This window comes from Prionailurus bengalensis, chromosome X, assembly GCF_016509475.1.
Source record: "Prionailurus bengalensis isolate Pbe53 chromosome X, Fcat_Pben_1.1_paternal_pri, whole genome shotgun sequence".
Lineage (NCBI taxonomy): Eukaryota > Metazoa > Chordata > Mammalia > Carnivora > Felidae > Prionailurus > Prionailurus bengalensis.
Genome location: NC_057361.1, coordinates 53,217,267 through 53,239,826, shown reverse-complemented (window position 1 = coordinate 53,239,826; position 22,560 = coordinate 53,217,267). Strand labels below are relative to the sequence as shown.

Here is a 22,560-nt window from a genome sequence, read left to right as displayed (position 1 = left end):
AATGTAATTCCCCTTCCTTTTTTGGAGTCTGATCTCAGAGCCTTGCTCTCCTTGCCCTATAAGATTCAGAAAGCTCCAATTACTTATAATCTGCAGGCAGTTTCCTGTTTGTCTAAAGAGGAAGGCAATAATGCCTGCAGTGGCCTATAGGCCTGGCCCAATCAAGGTCAATCTCTGGTGGCAGAGGCTCCATGATTAAAGACTGAGTAAGCAGAAGCTGTGTTCCATCCACTGTGAAAGTCTGGGAACTAAGAGACACAAGAAGAGTGGGGCATGCCATGAGTGGGCAGAAGAGATCCTCCAATTCTGGTAATTCTACTTGTCTTCATTGGACCTGGTTCCTTTCAACATGATCAATATCTTCAATATCTTCTAAGACCAGGAGAAGCCACTAAGATATTTTTTTTCAAAATATATTGTATACTTGTTTGTATTTCACAAATCACTATCCTCCTCAACTCTTCAACTGGATGGCTTAATTACAGCTGAGTAGTCTACAAAATTCCACTTTCCTGTCACCTGGACAAGATCCCTGATATGTATGGATAGTGGATGAGGATTCTAATCCAGCTTCACTGCTCGTCTCTGGAGAAGACTGGAAAAGCATATGCCCATGACTACCACCAACACACACACACACACACACACACACACACACACACGCATGCACCAGCTTCTTTCCTTAACCTCAAACAGCTATGGTAGCAGAGGTCTTCTGGTGAACAGGGCTCTCAGTTTGGAATCAAGCTACCCCAAACTGGCAAAACCACAGGAGAGAGAAGTGTTCATATTAAGCAAAGGAAAGTGGTTTACCTACTGCCAATCATTCCACTGACATCATTTAGACACTGGTGAAATAATAGCAATCTCTAGATGTGAGACTTGAAAAGGGAAATAGTTTTCATCATCCCATCCTTCATGCTAACAAAAGGGTCCACAATTCCCACCTTCTCCATAAAGCCTTTCTCTCTCAGGAAGGCAAACACTTACAATGTCTTCTTTATTTTCCACTCAAAAAAGAATATTGGCCCTTTTCATTTGTATAGATTTTAAGTGTTCCACCCATTTGATAACTTGCTTATTAATGAGCCTATACAGACATTAAAATCTGATTTGACATGAGAAGATGGTCATCACAAAATAAGTAAAAAAAAAAGTTGCAGAATGGATTTGTTTTATGTGTGTGTTTAAAATTATATGTGTAGGGGCACCTGGGTGGCTCAGACAGTTAAGCGTCCGACTTCAGCTTAGGTCATGACCTCACAGTTCATGACTTCCAGACCCACATCAGGCTCTGTGCTGACAGCTGGGAACCTGGAGCCTGCTTTGGATTCTCTGTCTCCCTCTCTCTCTGCCCCCCCCCACCCACACTCTGTCTCCCTCTCTCTGTCTCAAAAATAAACATTAAATGTTTTTTAGAGAATTAAAAAAAATTATATGTGTATAAATGTACTTATAAAAGAGTCTAAGTTAATATAACTGGTAAATGGTGGTTCTCTCTGAAGAATAGTCAAGGGCAGAAGACAGAAAATTTTATATTTTTCAGTACTGTTTCATTTCTTACAGAAAATATGTCTTAGTTTCATAATGAAAAAAAACTAATCACAAATTGTAAAATAAATTAATCTTTCTTTAAGCCTGCCCTACCAAACAGCACAGACTGTTAATATACCCTATATGTTGTCTAGCTCAGCAGTATAGAAACAGATAGAGAAGGCATTTAAAGACATGATGACCTTCAGAGGTGCTTAACTATTTTGGAGCACCCAACTCTATCTAGTAGGCTTCAATCTATACTTCCAAAATACTGGTCACACACCATTCTTGGGAATGTGTAGAAAAAAGACCTTCTCTTGTTTCCCAACATAGCTTACCTTGATTAACACTTGCCCAAATCTGCAAAGATATGCATCTCTGGGCCCTAAAGCAGCTTGGATGATGGTGGTGGCGGTGGTGGCAACAGTGGCAAAAGCAGAAGAACACAGCTGCTGAGTTCCCAAACATGATTCCCTGCTGTCCTCCCTGATCTGTGCCTGGCCATGCCCATCCCTGAGCATAGGAGTCAACTCAATTCCTAAACCTCAGGAGCACATACCTCTCAGGATTAGATTGCACAATGTAGCCCTACCTGTGTTACCAGCACACATAAAAAAATAAATTTAAAAACTGGGTAATGCTTCAAATATGTACTCTATGGCCAAAGTGTGAGTTGCTTCACAAAGGCAGATAGAAATGCCTGTTATAATTCACTAAAAATTTTGATTCAAATATTCTCCCTTTGTGTGAATGCTACTACATTGTGTGAAGACATGGAAAAAGAGAGTGGAAATTGGCTGTGAACAAGCTGGCCACTCACAGGTAAACAAACTCTCCAAGGTACACAAGAGGGACAACTCCTCCCCATTCCTTGGCACTACACAGCTCCATTCTGCCAGGGTCCAGCTGGGTCTACATTAGCTAATTTACAGTGGGCCACTGGAATTTTGTTTGGCTTTCCAGTAGACTTAGCTAAAGAAGTCTATGAAAGACAATCTGACTTGACAACAGTAGCTATTACTGTATCTATTCAACATATATTTGTTAAGTACCTCCTCTATGTTAGACACTGTGCTAGGTACTGGAGATACAATGGGTAGTGGGAAACTTTCCCTGTTCTCATGAAGTTTACATTCCTAGTGGGATAGGCTGATAGGATGGAAAGAACATACTCCTGAGAGTCATGGCTTTAAGACTTGATTCTGTCCCTGACTCATTATGGGATCTTGAGCAAGTCCATTCTCCTTGTTGTGTTTTATAGTTAATGGATATTCCATAGATTCATACCATTTGCTTCCCTTATAAAACATAAAATCCCGGGGTGACTTAGGGGTTTTCAAATGGCCAGGACAGCATCAAGAAGCCATTGTGGTATGGGCAGAAAACAAAAAGCACACTAGATGAAGGAGAATATCCATCCAAAGACTGTAATTTGGCCATGGTTCATGGTTCCCCATGAGCTAATTGCCCAAGACAGGTGGGATGGGCAAGTCTCTAAGGAACATATAGTCAGTGACAGACACAGAGACCTGTCCTTCTAACCATGGCAGGCTTGTCCTTCTAACCACAAGGCCTGAAAGATACCCAGTTTCACTGCAGCTTATATAAATACTTCCACCTCCCAAGGTGCCTGGGTGGCTGAGTCGGCCAAATGTCCTACTCTTGATTTCAGCTCAGGTTATGATCTCCCTCAGGTCATGGTCTCATGGTTCATGAGTTTGAGCCCTCTGACAGACTTCCTCACTAACAGCACAGAGCCTGTTTGGGATTCTCTCTCCACCTCTCCCCTACTTGTGCTCTCTCTCTCTCTCAAAAATAAATGCATAAACTTTTAAATAAATAAATAAATAAATACTTCTGCTTCTAGCTGAGGGGTTGTTAGGAAACCCTCTACTGTAGTACCATTCATTTGATGCTAAATAGCTGGGAGGGGAAGGTGCCACCTCCCTTTCTAGCCATTTGGGGCCATTCTTGAGTAAGGCTGTAAGAAGGCTACCTGGAGCGATGCTGCTCAGGTGAGTAGGGAGATGAGACTTACCTGCATACCTTCCACTAAAACACCAAGCTGTGGGACTTGCTCAGGGAAACTATAGCATCTTGCATTCTGGGCTTACAGGCTTAATAGGAAACACACATAGGAAAGAACTTTAATAGAACAACTAGAAAAATTCTGGAGACTGCTGGGCCTACCCTCCCTCTCTTGTGCTCCATACCTCTCAGAGGACTTCCAGATGCATTAGTGCCTAAATGTTTACCATAACCCTAAGAAGTAGGGTGTTATCATTCTTTCCATACTACAGATAGGAAACTGATATCTGAAATGATTTAAGAAGTTTACACTCGGGGCGCCTGGGTGGCGCAGTCGGTTAAGCGTCCGACTTCAGCCAGGTCACGATCTCGCGGTCCGTGAGTTCGAGCCCCACGTCAGGCTCTGGGCTGATGGCTCAGAGCCTGGAGCCTGTTTCCGATTCTGTGTCTCCCTCTCTCTCTGCCCCTCCCCCATTCATGCTCTGTCTCTCTCTGTCCCAAAAAAAAATAAATAAACGTTGAAAAAAAAATTAAAAAAAAAAAAAAAAGAAGTTTACACTGGTGGGCCAAGACCAACAAGACTCTCTCTCAGGGGCCTGTTATCCCTACAGGTGCTAATGCCCCTTTTCCTACTCCAAAGTATATTTTCTCTATTACTAGCACCTAGTATATCCCACCAGGTGCTAATCCAACACTGTTGAATCCCTTGCATACATTACTGCTGCTTCTCCCCCTCCATGTCTGTCACTGACTACGCATTCTTCAAAGACCTACCCATCCCTAACCACGTCTGCCTGAACAAGAGACCCTTCTTGAAGCAAAGGGGATTATAAACTTTCAAGACAACAAGTCCAATGAAGGAGAAAGTCTTGGAGCCGAGACAGTTGCAACATCACGTGGTAAGTATCATAACAGAAATTCCTATGAGAGAAGTACAGTCAGCACATAGAAGATGGTGCAACTAATACTACCTAGGAGTATTAAAGAAAGTTTCCAGTGGAGGTAACATGGAGTGGGGAGAGGTGAAAAAGACACCCTTGACATTTCAAACTGAAAGAAAAGACATGCTAGAGCTGAAAGATATAAAAGGTATGGTTTACTTGGAAAACTTTGATCCCACAAAGCCACAGTATAGCATACATGTGGGGAGCTAAGTCTGGAAAGTGAGCTAGAATGAAGCCAGGTATCAAAGGGTTCTCTCTATATAACATGCTAAGGAGTTTAGATTTTCTCCTCTTCACATTTACTGCAGTGTTATAAATACTGGCAAATGCTGGGAGTAATCTAAATGACTCTCAAAAGGTTAATGGTAAATTATGGCACAGCCATTGGATGGAATTTTATAAAGCCATTAAAGTGTTCATTTTAAAAACTAAAAAGCATCTACCTAAGCTTTTAGTGATATATTAAGTAAAGATAAAGAAGTAGGACTTTTTTGGGGGCACCTGGGTGGCTCAGTCAGTTAAGTGTCTGACTCTTGGTTTTGGCTCAGGTCATGATCTCATGGTTTGTGAGTTCGAGCCCCACATCAGGCTCCGTGCTGACAGTGCAGAGCCTGCTTGAGATTCTCTCTCTCCCTCTCTCTCCTTGCCCCTCCCACTTACTCTCTCTCTCTCTCTCTCTCAAAAATAAATACACATTATTTTTTTAAAAAAGAAGTAGTACACTATTACTATGTAGTACACTATGTACACTATGCACAATGGAAAATTATAATACACATATGAGCTATGACAAGAAATATACATAAATAATAATTGTTCTATTAAAATGGTGGATTTATGAAAGATTTCTCCCTCTACTTACTAAACTTTGCCATATGATGCCATGTTGGGTTTTATAAAAAGGGGAAAGGGGCGCCTGGGTGGCACAGTCGGTTAAGCGTCCGACTTCAGCCAGGTCACGATCTCGCGGCCCGTGAGTTCGAGCCCCGCGTCGGGCTCTGGGCTGATGGCTCAGAGCCTGGAGCCTGTTTCCGATTCTGTGTCTCCCTCTCTCTCTGCCCCTCCCCCGTTCATGCTCTGTCTCTCTCTGTCCCCAAAATAAATAAACGTTGAAAAAAAAAATTAAAAAAAAAAAGGGGAAATACAAAAATAACTACTACTCTTCTGTTTGACTCTTCTTTCCTTCTCCCCTTTTCACTCATCCACTTGCTTACTTACCCTCCCTCACCAACAGTCATTCTAATATACCACCTTCAGCTGGAATCCTTAACAACACATGCAAGGCCCATAGGAGGGAAATACTGCCAGCAAGGTGTCTGCACCCAGCAGCAAGTTCTTACATGGCCCAGAGGCTATTCTAGCCCAATGTTGGGGAAGAATCTTCTACCCAAAAGCACTGCCCAGCTCTACCCAACTAAGCCTTCTCTGGTTAAACTGCCATAAGAACTTGTTTCCAAAGGAAGGAAGACAGATAGTATCAGTACTTATATCATGCCCTCCCTCAAGAGGGCTCAGGGCAGTTGAAGATCAAACTCATGGCCAACTCCTAGGTGGCTGAAATACAGCCTGGGATCCTTGATTCACAAGTAGAACTACAAAATGTCAGTAAAGAGGAAGAAGAAGATGCGTGAAAACAGATCCAGCCAAGAGCACATCATTTCTAGAAACCTGCTTATGCCCTCATCACCTTATTAGGCCTTGACAGGAAATTCAGAAATCACTCTCCTTTGATCTGCAGGTCTAACACCAAAGGAAGCCATATTCACAAAATGCAAAATCAGTTGAAGGCTTAACACTAGGCATGTGGCAATCTCTCTCACTGGAAATTCCTCCCCTTTATTCCAAGCCCACATCACCTAGCTCTCCCCATCCAAGAGCAACATAGACATCAGTGACTCAAACAGAGGAAGAGGAAGGGGATATTAGCAATTTAAGACTTGGCCAAAAGCAACTTCATAGGCTTAAGGTAGCTAAGTTGTGGAGGAAGGTGGTAAAGGAAGTCAAATCTCATTAGCATTCAGTTTTGGTTTATTTCTTAGTCTTCCCCTTCCCTGCTGGGACAATGACCAATTCAGGGTCTTCTATTCTTCCTGTAGTCACCAATGACCCAAAATAACCAGCAATTGCGGTTTGCAGGCTGGACTCCAAGGCCCCACCCAAGGCACTCAGTCAACAGTTGTCTCTCCAAGCCAGGATGCCCACAGTGATCTCTGTGTTAGGTGGATCCAATATCTCTAAGAAGAACTCACTGAAATAAAGAGGGCTAATTATACATGGATAGCTGGGGGGAGAAACAATGTTCCCAATGCTGTTGCAAAGAAAGGGTAACTTCTCCAAATAGTTGCTACTCTCTGTTCTGTTACACTCTTTCTAAGAAGCCCTTACTATCTTCTTAAAGAATAGGAATAAAAAAATCATAATAACAGAAAAATCCTATGTTCTCATTTTATAGATATTAAAGTTAAGGCCCATAGAAATTACTTGCCCAAGGTGACACAGGCAGAGACTAAATAACCAGATATCCTGATTAAGTACATTATTCTTTTCATTGTATCATTTCTATTAAAATGCATTAGGAAAAAAAAAAAACATCCAGACAGGTGCTTCAAGCTTTAAATGTCAAAAAGCTCAGCTCTTCTAACCTAGGGCTAGACAGCTCAGGACTGAGGATTGGAAGCAGACAGACAGTGGACCAATTCCATTCAGGAAAGCCAAGTGAGAAGTTTAGGCATACAAAAGGCACACACAAAGAATTTACCAACTGGAGTGTTTTACTTACTCCAAAGGAATAGTTTAAGATGCTGAAAGCCCCAGCACCACCTTGCCCACCCCCACACTCTGAGCCTTTTTAGGTCAAGCAAGACTACCCCTAGGTTATCAGAGATCTAAGTAAGAAGCTAGAGGGGGTGGCCAGGCTGAGTCAAGAGGGCAAGGAGAGATAAGAGAGAAAGGGGACAGTGGGGCGCCTGGGTGGCTCAGTCGGCTGAGCATCCGACTTCGGCTCAGGTCATGATCTCATAGCTCCACATCGGGCTCTGTGCTGACAGCTCGGAGCCTGGAGCCTGCTTCAGATTCTGGTCTTCCTCTCTCTTTGTCCCTAACCCACTTGCATTCTGTCTCTGTATCTCTCAAAAATAAATAAATAAACATTTACAAATTTTAAAAAAAAGAAAGAAGGGGGAGAAATGAAAGAAGGATGGAGAAATTGTGGTAATTCCAGAGCATTTGCATCTTTCTCTCTCCTCTCCCACTTCTCCCCCACCTCTATCAAAGAGCCTCACCACCTGTTCTAAGCAAGCCCTATACTAGGAAAAAAGAAAAGTTTGCAGGTAGCACTATATAAACTTGAGAAATGTGTTCCCTGTACCAAAAAAAAAACAAAAAACAGGGAACTAGTTGAGGTGGTAAAGGGCATTTGAGGGGGGAGAAAATAGCCAAATAAGGCATACTTGACTGGTAGGGAATCATCAGGAAAGGTTCCCAAAGCTGATGTCAGAGGGAGGAAGCTTTTAGTCATTGGTTTCCTCTGGCAACTGGCCTAAGGCCAGGACACAAACTCCCAACCTTAGGAAAATGCCCAGGCTATGGCAGACAGAAAGACAACCAAAAGACATTTTCCCCAGGCCCAACGCAGGCTCTGCTGGAACAGCTCTCCAAGTACCAGCAGAGAGGTATAGTGTAATTCTGAAGAAAAATGCCAGATGTTCTCACTAAGCATATGCTAGACATACCATCGCCCAGGTTCCAGAAGGAGTAAGAAACCTGGGGAAGACAGATTCGATCTACTCTGGTTACATATTTCTGATATTGCTGATAGTTTCATGTTAGAAGAAAGAAAATTTCAAAGGCAAAAGGCTAAGTGGTTTTTGTTCTCAGCAAGGGAATTTCTGAGTTATTAATCTCCCAAGAGATCAGCAAGGATGTCTGGAGAGGAGTTTTGCTCATTTAAAAACCCTTGAAGACAGCAAAGATTTGTACAACTTAACTGATGACACTCAAATTGGCTATTACCTTGACCCCTACCCTACACCTTCATTCCACAGTATAGTCAACCACAGTCAAAGATTACAACAGGTAAGAACATCTTGGTGTACTTCATCCAACCTGCAGGTGAGATGTCTGAAAAAGGACAAGGAGTTTGGGAATGTGGCAGGGAGTGGTAGGGGGCAGATTAGACCAAGACAGCAAAATCAGGAATCTTATCTAAACACACTACACTGGAGAAAAATAAAGCCTGATCTTTCCCAGTTATTTAAGGGAGTCCCAGACTAAAAGAGAGGGAAGGAAATGCTGACCAAGCCTGATAGGTATGCATTGTTCCCCCTACTAGGCCCTGACCTCTGTCACCTCCCAAATACATATCCAAGAAAGGATTTCTTTGGATTATTCCTTGTTTTATGAGACCAAATGCCCACACCTCAACTTTTCTCTACCATTAGGCCCTGCTTGATACTCTGCCACACAAAATACCAAATTCTCACAAAGTAGAAGGGTCACTAGACACAGAAAGAATATTTGGCCTTTAAAGTCACCAGTTATAGGGGCGCCTGGGTGGTTCAGTCGGTTGAGCGTCCGGCTTCAGCTCAGGTCATGATCTCACAGTTCATGGTTTTGAGCCCCAAGTCAGGCTCTGTGCTGACAGCTCAAAGCCTGGAGCCTACTTCAGATTCTGTGTCTCCCTCACTCTCTTCCCCTCCCCCCACTCATGCTCTGTCTCTCTATGTCCCTCAAAAATGAATAAATGTTAAAAAAATTAAAGTCACCAATTATAGGACCTACCTGACAAAACACTACTACTAAGCGTGCTCAGTGGTAAATGACCATATCTGTGGCCTAGGAGTTATGTTAACACAACAAGTCCACTGAAAGGAACATCAGATCTGGTTTTGTCATCAGGCACAAAGAACTGTGCTTTAAAAGTCACCCAAAAAGTCTTTCCTTGAAGTTTAAGGCCCAGATGCTGCAGCTGGGACCTGGCCAGAAAATAACATGCTCCTTAACCTATTCCAATCACACACTAAAAAATTATCCCCTCATTTCCATCTTTCCCAAATACCTATCTCATAGTAAACCCATTGGGAAAACTGAAAGCTGTTTGTAGGCTGCTGGCCTAAAAAGTAATTACTAAGCTCCATTCCTTGATTTAGTTCATATGGAAATGTGAAGGAAGAAATCTCTTACATACCTACATGGGCAACAAAGACAGTAAAATTTATTTCAGTAACTAACCCAATTCTATAAAATCCAAGGTTCAGTTCTTCCCCAACAAACCCCTTCAGAACATTTGGCATTTGAGACAGGACTATTGGCTGTCACCGACCCTAGAAAGAGTAACTTGGTCTATGTCACATGTACTTTGTGGCTCCCCTTGAAACAATTAGCACCTCAAGGCTTCCTTCATTTTAGACAAACTCACTTTCAAGAGAGCACTGGCCTAGGGTTTATGCCCATGTACCAAAAGCATGTCACTCACCCACCGAGAACAGCTACTGCTCCCACCTTCAAAGTTCTGTTCATTAAACCCCCTTCTTCTGAAAATCTATAGAGAATGTAATGTAAAGTATTTATTTTTCTTAAAATGTTTTTAAGTGAGTTAGCTCTAAATCTCCAATTAAATGGGACATCTATAAATGCAGGAACTATATACTCAGTTCACTTATTTCTATCCCTTATAGTAAAGAGTACTTAGTAACCACTCAATAAATGGTGAGAATGTAACTGCCTGCCTTCTTTCTTACCATTTTACCTAGCACAGGGTTGGGCATATAGTAGTTCAGTTCCATAAGTAGTTATAATAACTGACATTTGCATCTAACTTATTAGATGCTAGGCACAGTTCTAAGCACTTTACACAAATTGGCCCATTCAGTCCTCAAACAACCCTGTGAGATAGGTACTATTATTGTCTTCACTTTACAGTTGAAGAAAATGAGACACAGAAGTTAAGTAACTTGCCCAAGGGTATACAAATAATTGGTCACAGAGCTAGGATTTGAGCCCAAGCAGTCTGGTTCCAGAGTCTGTGCTTTTCCCCACTGCTCTATGTTAGCTTTCTATGAAGGCCTTAAAAGTCTTTTGGTTTGGTTTGGTTTTGTTTCGGTTATCCACCTGCCCCAGGTTTGGCCTGCAACAATTAGAAATGAGTAGTGAGGGTTGAGGCCAAGAGACTATTCTGAATTCAAATGGTTGTGACAAAAGCAAATACTTCCACCAAAATACTAATGAAAATACCATAACGTTCCCCTATCTCAAGGAACGGGTCAAGCTTGAGGACTGAGTCAGATACAGAAAGGGAAGAACTCAAAATTTATTATTTTTTTAAAATTTAGTACACTGTAGTTTTTTTATATTAAATATAATTTATTGTTAAACCGGTTTCCATATAACACCCGGTGCTCATCCCAACAGGTGCCTTTCAATGCCCATCACCCACTTTACCCTCTCCCCCACCCCCATCAACCCTCAGTTTGTTCTCAGTATTTAAGAGTCTCTTATGGCTTGTCTCCCTCCCTCTCTGTAACTATTTTCCCCCTTCCCCTCCCCCATGGCCTTCTGTTAAGATTCTCAGGATCCTCATATGAGTAAAAACATATGGTATCTTTCTCTGCCTGACTTATTTCACTTAGCATCACACTCTCCAGTTCCATCCACGTTGCTGCAAATGGCCAGATTTCATTCTTTCTCATTGCCAAGTAGTATTCCATTGTGTATATAAACCACATCTTCTTTATCCCTTCGTCAGTTGATGGACATTTAGTCTCTTGCCATAATTTGACTATGTTGAAAGTGCTGCTATAAACATTGGGGTACAAGTGCTCCTGTGCATCAGCACTCTTGTATCCCTTGGGTAAATTCCTAGCAGTGCTATTGCTAGGTCATAAATCTAAAAAGGCAAAGTGAAAGCAGGGATTTGGGTGAAGGGGGGCAGGAAGAGAGAAATGTCATTCTGGGACCCCAGAAGAACTGAGTCACCCACTGACTGAAATCTGCTAGAGCAGAAGCTATTTAGGGGAACTCCACTGCAGCCATCTTGTTAACGTAATCACCACAGAGCCAATTCTCTGGAAGTCTGTGTCCCTTGGTGAAAAGAGTCATTCTTCCAAGATAGGCAAATCCAGTGAGAGACCACTAACTTGGTAATCAAGAAAGCCAAGTTCTCCATTCAATACTATTACCAACTTTATGTGATCCTGAGCAAGCTGGATAACTCCTCTAGTTATTAGTACAGAAAAGAATTCTGGTCCATAAAAACTCTTAGTACAGTTGAGGCCCAATCTCAAGCAGGAAAATGTGACTAGTTTCCTTTCTTTACCTCCCTTCAACACACATGCATCTGTTTTCTACAACCCTTTGCAGACAAAGCAAAAAACATTTACCTTCCTGGGAAGTGCTACAGAGTCCCAAAGGCACTGTCAGAGCCTTAATCATCTCCATATAAAGTAACCTCTGAGGTCAGTTCTACACATTCAGAAGGACTTGCTCTTCCCATGACCATAATAACACTATGGTCAAGTCACCCCAGCACAGAGGGAGAAAACACTGAGTACCCTGCACCAAGTGCCATTTAGAAGGCAGACAAAACTTCCTCCTCTACACTGGGGCTAGGCAATTTTGGTTTAGTCCCAGCCTTATTATCAGTTCACTCATATCACTTCCCTTTTCTGGACTTTGCTATCCTCATCCAAAACGTAAAGGTAGAACTAAAAAGTTTAAGATGAGGTCATTTGCTCTGTGGTTTAAAACACTCCTGTGAGAAACCCAGACAATCCATAACAATCAGCTGAAGTGAAGGTTAAGGATGAGGAAGCTCTGGGTCATCCTAAATAAAGATGCATTTGAAATGCTGTACCCCACAACAGCTAGCCCTCAGCTCACTGGTGGTAGTTATCTTGACAGGTTAGTTTATGCCCACCAGTTCCTCAAAGTTTACCAATATCTAACTACCACACTCATAAGGTTAAAAGTACATTTGAAACATAACCTAAAAGCTTCCTGGAATTTCAGCAGAACTACAGGGAGTATATGCTACTGGCAGCCAGTGAGAAGGAATTTCAGTGTTTGTCTGAGGCTCTTCAGTCAACTCATAGCCTTCACAATATAGTGTCATTTGGTTTCTTGTTCCTCCGTAAGGAAAGACATAGTCCTTTTCCCTCCATAGACTTAAGAAGAAGCAGCCAAGAACACTCATACCAGTGTTCTTGTCAGAGCTACTAATGAAACAAACCAACTCCCAAGCTAAAAATTCTCCATTCTGAACTCAGTACCCAGGAAAACACAGTCCTCCAGAGGTGTAAGGGGACAAAAAAGTACATTTTAGCAAGTGCTGCTGAACTTTTTACATCCAGAAAATTCTAGCACACTGCCTGGTACATAGAAGGCACTCAAATTTTGAGGGAAAAAAATGTCTTAAGGAAAAAAAAACGTATAAATGGGAGGCTTGAAGCTGTATCATCAAGGCTCTCAAGGACATTAAGATCCCTAGAGTGTATTTATTACTAATGCAGTACCCTCATGACAAATTGGAGAGACTGAAGAGACTGAATAAAGGACTTGCCTAACTATTCACTTCATTTGGATCACTTAATTAAGGACAGGGAAGATGTTTTTCTTACATGAAAAGAGAAGAAAAATTCTCCGGTTAGTGTTCCTTGCCACTTTCCAAACCAATGAAGTCCTGAGCTACCCTTCAAGTGACTGCTCCTATGACACAAATCAGAACATGTAATTGAAAAGTTTTTCAGCTCTACCAAGCATGAGATGGGAAAGATGAACAGCAAAGCCAGCCAATCATGATAAGACCACCTCTCTACTTGACCACTAAACTGTCCCAAAGGAGACCATCTTTGTACTCTGTTTTTGTTTTTTGTTTTTTGTTTTTTTCTTTTGGGGCAGAAGAGTGGGTATGGTAGCAGCAAGAAAAAATTGTGAATTAGGAAAGATGTACATTATAAATTCAATTCTATCTCTAAAAAATCAGAAACACACTGTTCCCAACCTGTAATAATGCCAATTTACAGCAACTTCTAGCCAGAAAGGCCCAACCCTGGTCATGTTGGTAACCAGATATTCTCCCCTCGGGGGATCTTGACTCTGAAAATTCAAGTAAGGGGGACTCCCAAGAAGACACAAAGGAACCTAGACAGACAATTGCCAAGCAACACTATTAGAACAGAGTTCAGAATAAATGTAAGGGTCATCTTATCTCATCCATAGAATTGGATGTGGAGCTAGAGAGATAGACCAGATGACCTCTAAATATCCATTCAACATCCAGTAAAGCATTCTCTTGAGAGCAGAAAGAGAGAAAAGTAAAAATAACACCCTTAAAACAAGCTACTGTTATGGGAAGCTAGAGAATAATGGAGAGTTAGCAGACTAGTGGTCAATACCACCTCTGTCAGCTCACTCACAGAACAACCTTCCCCGCTCCAAGCCTAAGTATAGATTATTTGTTGCCTTCAAGGATCCTCTTGCCTAACCAGTCCCACTCTGTCCAGAAAGCTATTCAAGGAGAAGCCTAAAGGAAATCCCCAAGATAGTTCCTGCTCTATCATCTACACTTTCACAAATGGTAGAGTAAACTGGGGAAATAAAGAAGTGGAGAGATGCAGGATCCAAAGAATCACCTTCTCTCATGTATAACTTCCATTCCTGATCCCTTTCCTTTCCCTAAAGTCTGTATGCAGGGCTGGTTCAATGGTTGAAAAACTGATATTCTGCCTCCTATTCATGAAGTACCATTTTAGTGCCACTCCAGTGGCTCAAGCAATGCTAGGAATGGCAGAAGAATAAATAGTCCACACAGTCCCTGTTAAAGTTTAGCTGAATGCAGATCCAGAAGCCTTCAAATACTTCAAGAAGCTGGACTCTATATCTGCTCACATGGATGGTCACATTAATGACCACTTGATCACCTTTCCCCTGACCTATTGAGCTAGGGCTAAAAATTCAGCAAAATAAAAAGGTTTTACCAAGACTAATTCAAGACCTAGATTCAAGTCCTGGCTTTACTACTGACATGCTACATCATTCTAGGTCAGCCCCTCCCTATCTGTGGGTCTCAGTTTTCCCATATATACAATGAGAAGGGTTAGACTTGATAGTTGTGAAGAGCCTTTTCAACTCTAACAAACCAAAAACTCAAGAAAACCTTGAAAATTAAAAACAATCTCTTTTTAGGGAGTCCTAAAGACTTTGTGACCAAAAAAAAAAAAAAATTAAAGAGGGCAGGGAAGGAGAAAGACTTTGTTTTTACAACTGTCTTATCAGCAGAAAGTGTAGATAGCAAGTTAATAAGCTTCTTCATTCTGGCTGCTAAAGCAGACTTAGGAAACTGGCAACTAGAAGCATAATCCAAGAACTGGAAGAAAGAGGATACAGAGGAGCATGTTTTAATATATTTAATGGAAGTTGGGCTAAGGGAGACAATTGGCTGTAAAAGTGAAACCCAGCCTTGACAGACTGCAGACATGGTTCATATGAATGAACAGATTTGATTTTTCCATTACCCTTCCCTATCTGTCATACTCCAGAAATAGCCTAATAGCTTAACTAGTAAAGAAGAAGCAGAAAACAGAGAATTTTCTCCGTTCACTAAAGTTACTAGCTGGCATGCAGTGAACTAGTGTAAGCCCCTGGATGCCTCAGAATTGTGATGAGGAATGAGAAAAATAACAAGAGGCACCTTGTGAAACCCTCAACTCTCACCAGGAGAACACACAAATTCCAGTGTTACTTTGCCTAAATTATCCACTTTCTTTTATCTGAGGACCAGGAAGTCCTAAGAACAGAGGGCAGTTTGCTTTGGGCAGGAGAGGGGATTCAATTTCAAGAACCCAATTACTGAGTCAGAACAGAGGGTCAATGGGATAAGCATCAAAAACCTTGGACCCCAATCTTGGTTTTGTCACCATGTGCCCTTAGGTAGGTTCCTTTCTGTTAGCCTAATATCCTCATTAGTTAAAAAAAGAAATATTTGGGTGAGGAGGGGGAGAAAGTTGTACTAGACAGTCTCAGAGGTCCCTTTCAGGTCAAGATTCTATGGTCTTAATAAGCATGATATAGTTGTTTCTCCTAAATTTGACCATTACTTGAACAGAACAACATGGAAAATTCTCCAAAGTTTTCAGGCTATCAAAATTCAGCCCTCTTCTTCCAATCTGATTCAAGTTTCTGTCAATCTGCATAAAAATACCTTCAGTATTCAGGTAACTTCAGTACCCTAGCCTGGACCTCAAACAGCTCATTCTCGTCTCTCTCCATGCCCAGGAAAAGGATCACCACGCTCTTCTTTGCCATTTCTGACTGAGATGGGATGGTTAAGGCAACTCTGAGGCAATTTCTAGGCCCATAGAGTTACATTTAAAGGTGAGCTACCTTAGAACTGACCATGAAATATGCCACTAGTGAAGAGAGGTCATAGGGTAAAGTCTGTTCCCAGAGATCCACCCATCTATTTAGGTAAAAACACCCACAGAGAGCTAAACTCAAGAAGAGGCTCCTGAAAGGATCTTTATAATCCTCTGTGTTGGCAGAGACAGTGGGCTTTTTTTCCATCTTTTTTCTTTTCAAAACCATTCCCTCTCACTTTATGTGTGTTGGGGAAGGGGAGCCAAGTGTGGGAAAACCCCGTGTCATAAAACCACCACAGCAATTTAAAGGAGAGAAGGTAAAAGGACATACTTGTTGAAAACTTGGTGGTTTTGATGGAAAGGGTTCTGGAAAGGCAAGAATGACTTGACAGAAAGGCTGGAATACAGCAACGTGGCAACCAAATTCAGCATACACCCGAAGAACCAGGCACCCCACTCCTCTCCTCCAGGGACCCTTGGCCCTTCTCAAGGCTACTAGTCACTATCTCAGCTCTACAAGGCTCAGGTAGTCCTCTAGGGAGAGGGGTCTGTAAGCACAACAAGCTGCTTGCCAGTGTGGTCACCAGGCCTTCCCGAACAAGAAAAGGGCCCTAGTAGCTTTTTGGCATGACTTGCACAAAAGCAAGCAGGACTCATTATTCAGGCACACCCCTCCCCTACCCCTCCCTTCTGGGCATCCGGCCTCCCTAGGCCCCACTCCCAGGACGCTTCTGCTCTTCTCATAACAGCCAGCGGGGTGGAGACCAAATCCTAGAAGCTACCACCATTTTAGAAAGGTGCAGCCCCACAAGGGAGAATCCACACCTCACAGAAAAGTCTGGAGGGGATAGGGGGAGATAGAGACCCATTAAGCAATGGGAAGGGCAAGGATCTGTCGGTGGAGAGGAGGAAGAAACCAGTCTTCTACCCTAGAAGTAAAGCAGACCGCTCCTCAGACTGGTGCGCAGTTAAGTATTAGTGATCCTGGGTAAAAGCAAACAGCTTCTGATGTGTCCCTGCACAACTCTCTCCTCCACCAACTCTTTCTTCCCCTATTAGTGAGAAACAGCTGGAGCTGCCAGGGGAAGCTATGAGAAAGGTGAGTGGGGGTGGGGGATCAGCCCATTGCAGCTTCCTACCCCCTCCTTCCTTCTCAGTTCCCCTGGCCCCTCCTGGACCATGGCAGCTTTGCCCCTCAGAAAGGCACCAATTCATGAACTGGAGAAAGTGTTCCTTTCCCCTGCCCCCATAGCACATCAGGGGTAAGAAGAGACCTCGGGCTCCCAAGGAACCCTACTTACTGCCTCATCCCACACGGAGGAAACTGTAATCTGAGAAAGAGGCAGGTCCCACCTAGTCCACACTTCTAGCCCAGCACCCACTCACACCCGAGGACGCACCAGACCAGAGGACTCCATTCTCGCCCCTCCCTAACCCAGGTCTTGGCGGAGGGCTCGGCGTTCTGAGTGGGCGGTTTGCTGGCTAAGCTCCTAGCCACCAGCAAGGGGCTACGAGAGTCAGCTAGAGCCCCCAAGGCGGCAGCGTACATCCTCAGAACTCACCGTCTTAGGCATGGTGGCTGCAAAAGTGGCAGAGTTGATGGAAGTTCGGCTAGGAGCTGTCGGGCAGCGCTGAGCACACAGTACACACAGCACGGACTCGGGACTGGGGTTTCGGATTGGGTCCCTCGCTAGCGTCAGGGCAACTGCTCGGCTTCCTGCTAACGGGCCACGACTTCAGAAACCCCACCCAGGAAAGAGCCGCCCCTGTCGCGTCGCCCGCTTCTTTCTGTGGCCGGGCTTCCGTGCGGCTCCCCGCCCTCGCGCCCGCCTTCTTGCCCGCCGCCGGCCCCGCCCAGCCCAGCCCAACCCAGCCTGGTCACAGCAGCCACGTGGGGCTCAGGCTGGGCCTGGGAGCTCCAACGGGGATTCCTACCCCTGACCCAGCCCCACTCTTTCTCCCGTCCCTTTCATAGCCCCTACCTCTTTGAATCCAGGCCATCTGGCCCCACCCCAAAGCAGAGACTGGCCCTGGGCTGAATCTTGGCAGAGGCTTAGAGCCCTTGACAGTAAGTGTCCACTAATGGGGAGCTTACTACCTACCAAAACTGTCTGTGCCCTCTCAAGACAGCTCTGATTCTCAGAAAGTCCTTGTGTGTAGCCGAACTCCTTTTCTCCTGTGGATCTCAGCTTTGTTCCCTGTGGCCACACAAATCATCTACTGTCCTTAATAATTCCTTAGAGGTCTGAAGATTACATGCCACCCCCCCTCCCCAAACTTCTCTTCTCTTGGCTACACTACCTCAGCTCTTCCTACACTTCATTCATTCTCTTCTGTAGGTTTCTATATCCCTTTTCCCATCATATTTCCTCCCCATTCTTGCTCAATCCTCATTTTCAACAGAATTGGGCTTCTTTTCTATATCTGCCCTCTACTCATTTTCCTTCCTTCAAATCCCAGCCTTCATCTTCTTCAAATCAATGCCTTGATGCTTCATCCTCTCCCCCAACATATTCATGATTTATGTGTTTACTTTCTAATAAGGCTATCATTGCCCAAGTTGGATGCACCCCCAGTCCACTCCTTTGAGATGTGTCTGTCTGCCAGCACTCATTCTACTTCATAAGGCCACAGAATCCCAGGACAACAGAGTTCAAGACTACAGCTGTTATCTGGATAAGTTTGAGTTTTACTTTGAAAGTGACTGATCATAATTATTTTTTCTCCTATCCACAAGCAACCATGTGAAAGTATAGTCTGAGTATCCTTTACAAAGTAAGGCATCACATACCTCAAGGATGATGAGCCAACTTGGAGCAGTGGAATGGATATTTGAGAGGGGTAGTCAGGACACTTGGCCTCTAGTTGTAGTTTTGCCACTAATTCACTCTGTGACCACTATATGGCCTTGTGTAACTCCCTTCCCCATCTGAGCGTGAGTTTTCTCTTCTGGAGCAAGAAATGACTGCATTCTGGGCTTCCAAGTTCCTTTCCCACTCTGACATTATAAAAGGATGAGAAAAGAAGTAGATTCCCTAGGACAATAGATGAATCTAGCAGGGTTGTATAAAGACTGGCTTTGCATTTTCATTCAGGAATCAGCAGTCCTATTCCCTGCTCCTCTGCTTTCCCAACTCACCAATGTTAATGAATCAATGTGCCTCAGTTTCTCTCACTGCTGTCAAGATTCATTGATGTGTGCTAGGATACACAAAGTTCCCTGCCCAACTCATCATCAGGGAAGTGCAAATCAAAACTGCAAGGAGATATCACCTCACACCTGTCAGAAATTGGCTAAAATGAAAAGCACAAGAAACAACAAGTGTTGGTGAAGATGTGGAGAAAAAGGAAACTTCTTGCACTGGGGGTAGGAATGCAAACGTGCAGCTACTCTTGAAAACAGTATGAAGGTTCCTCAAAAAGTTAAAAATACAACTACCCTATGATCCAGTAATTGCACTACTGTATGTTTGCCAAAAAAAAAAAAAATACAAAAACACTAATTCGAAGGGATACATGCACCCTTATATTTATAGCAGCATTATTTACAATAGCCAAATTATGGAAGCAGCCCATGTCCATCAATAGATGAATGGTTAAAAAGGATGTGATATGTATATACACAAGGGAACATTATTTATTCATAAAAGGGAATTAAATTTTGCCATTTGCAATGACATGGATGGAGCTAGAAAGTATAATGCTAAGTGAAATAAGTCAGTCAGAGAAAGTCAAATGCCATATAATCTCATGCATATGTGGAATTTAAGAAACAAACAAATGATCATATGTGAAAAAAATAGTCATACCATGAAACAGACTCATAACTATAGAGAACACACTGATAGTTACCAGAGAGAAGGGGGATGGAGGAGATGGGTTAAACAAGTGATGGGGATTAAGGAGTGCACTTGTGAGAAGCACTGGGTGATGTATGGAATTGTTGAATCACTATATTGTATACCTGAAAGTAATATAACACTGTGCATTAACTATACTGGAATTTAAAATAAAATTTAAAAAATAAAAGTATTTTAGATGTATTAAAGAATTGAAAAAAAAAAGTTATCTACCGAAACTATTTCCTTGAGCTGAGCAGTTGACCCTCCAAGGAAGAGCAGCACTTCCCAGAAAGCCTTAGTAGCAGGGATAGCAATAATGGCCAATCACATTCCTTGACATTACCATGCCTCTTTTCCCCCAGAAGTTCAAGGAACTCACTGACTCACTCATTTATGTTCTCTTAAAGCCCACTAGGGCCTTGAACTAGGCTAAGTGCCAAAAGGAGGGGAAGTTGATTGGAGACTTCAACTTTCATTATCCATTCTGGAGAGTGGAAACCCCCTGTGTGTCATTCCCCATGTCCCATGTCAACACTCCCTGTAATACACAAGAGAAATCTGGTTGGAGAATGCCAAGCAGCTGAACACACTATTAAAAGAGAAAAGGGGCACAAGAGTCTAAATGGAAAAAGGGAGGTCAGAGGGTGGGGAAACTAAGGAGGAGAAGGATGGGAAAGGGAGGAAAGCATAGATGATCAGAAACTGTTTAGTTCAGCCCCCATGCATGTTGAGGAAACTGAGGATCAAAAAGAGGAAAGAACTTACCCAAGATTGGGCAACAAGCATAGAGGACAGATTCAGGGATAATAGGGAGGACAAAGAGCTCAGTTAAGCTGTTGTGATAATACAAGCAAGAAATTTTGAAAGCTAGAACAAGGGAAGTAGTCCCAACCACACCCCTCCACCTTCACCAGACAGAAGCTGGGTATGGCGATTATGGTCAAGCATCTGGACATACTTGAAGGTTACATTCAAAACCCTATGTCTAGAAGGAACCCATCTCAGCTATCCCCCCATCTCCAAAGCAAAGTAGAGGCAGCTGAGGTGCTCTCTTGTTCTTCAAGATGGTCAGAGAAATACACCTTTGTTTCTTACCTCTTTGTAAAACACTTTTTACCTATATGGTCAGAACTTCTGATCTCCCCCACCCCATTCCCTGTAAAGATCCCATGTGAATTAAGAGTTAGTTCAATCTTCCTGGGATCAGAGTGATCTCCACACTTAGGTTTAGATATGATGAGATATATGCCACTGTTTGCAGAGAGAAGACATGTAAATAAGGGCTAACATATTGGTTACCCTGGGTGAGGAAAGTAAAAGGTATAAAGACACTTGAATTTTCAGAAAAGCTGAATTCAAAAGGTTCAATGAGGAATAGGGAAGTATTTTTCAAACAGTAAAGGTAGGTAAGGGCTAGTATGAACAGAAGGTGGCACAGAAAATTTCTGGAGCTGGAGTCCAAGGAAACTGGGAGCATCTGAATCAAGGGATAAAAGATGCAAAGGGAAAAATTTGACTGAGGCTTAGGGCCAGAAAGGGGTCCAGGTGGAAAGGCTCAGCATTCCTGAGAGGCCAAGACCATTCTGGAGCAGCGGCAAGTCTGGATACTAAAGTCAAGGAAACTGAAAGCAGGAATTGCGTAATGCATATTTGTGTGAAAGCCTATGCCAAGCTAAAGAGAAAAATGAGATTGGACTTTTAATCACCTCCTACCTAAGACTTAAACTCACTTCAATAAAGAAGCCTACACTCTATGGTATTTCTCCTTTAGAGGACACAATAGTGCAGGAGAGACAATACCAGAGAGGAACTGGGTAGGGCAGAGTCCTGAATCCAGTGATATTTTGAATAAAGAAGCAACCCCCCTCCCATTTATTGGATAGTTGAAAGATCCCCATCACTTAGAACATTCTGAGGGCTGCTTTTCATTTTCATCACTGTTGGAAAGTCCTTCTTTACATCTAAATTAGATCTTTTCTGCTTCTCTCAGCACAATTGCTCTTGGCTGATGGTTAGGAAAGAATTAACTAAGCCTCTGAAGCTGATCTTCTCCCCTATTCATAGAAGAGAAATATGACAGAGACAACAGCAAACATTAGCTTGAGGCCACAAACTCTGAAGCCTTCTCTCTCTCTCTCTTCCTTCTGCTGGTTCAGTAGCCCAAGCACTAGGCTAGCTGTACCCTTTAAACAAATACAGAATAACCAAAAGAATATACTCCTGTCTCCCCAAAGAAAATAGGTCCTTCTGGTACAATATGGTTGAGAATACAAACTTCCACAGTCGAGAAATACTGCTTTTAATCATCCTTAATCTTCTACCCACTTGTTGGAAGCAAAAGCTAGGATTTGGATGAAAGGGGACACAATAACATTAATGAGGCCCCTAGGTGAAAGGGGACATGATAACATTAATGAGGTACCTATCAAGTGCTGAGCAGTGGGGAGGACACTTCAATATCTAGTAAGGAACTTTAGAAGTACAAATGAAGAGTTTGAAGCTTTGAGAAGTGAAGCAACTTATCCAAAAGTCACAGTTTGTTGATCATGGGACAAGGATCTGGGCACATGTTTTGTGAGTCCAAAGTCCACATTCTTCCCACAACCTTTCCACAAGCTGACCTGTGACCAGGCAAACTTGAGGAGGGAGATGTATTTTAAGATTCATCTCACCCCTGCACTTCAGTGGACAGACTAGACAGCTTGAGATAGCAGGTGGGCAATAATAAACAGTGATGATACAGCATCTTGCCAAGATCAAGTGCCTGGGAATATGTATTATTAACCATATCAAAGGACCACAGCAAGTTTTTCTCTGGCCTTTGCCCCCAAAAGCCTGGAAACTTTTTAAGAGCTGCTC

At 42.9% G+C, this 22,560-nt stretch overlaps 1 protein-coding gene across 1 annotated transcript in view; it reads right to left on the bottom strand.

Annotated features, from left to right (window-relative positions):
* MSN (moesin) overlaps window positions 1–17,720 on the bottom strand; it is a 65,751-nt gene extending 48,031 nt beyond the window's left edge. Inside the window, exon 1 of the mRNA XM_043570330.1 lies at window positions 17,422–17,720. Coding sequence (XP_043426265.1) covers window positions 17,422–17,433 — 12 coding nt within the window. The 5' untranslated portion in view covers window positions 17,434–17,720. The remainder of the gene's footprint in view (window positions 1–17,421) is intronic.
* Between the last annotated feature and the right edge of the window lie 4,840 nt (window positions 17,721–22,560).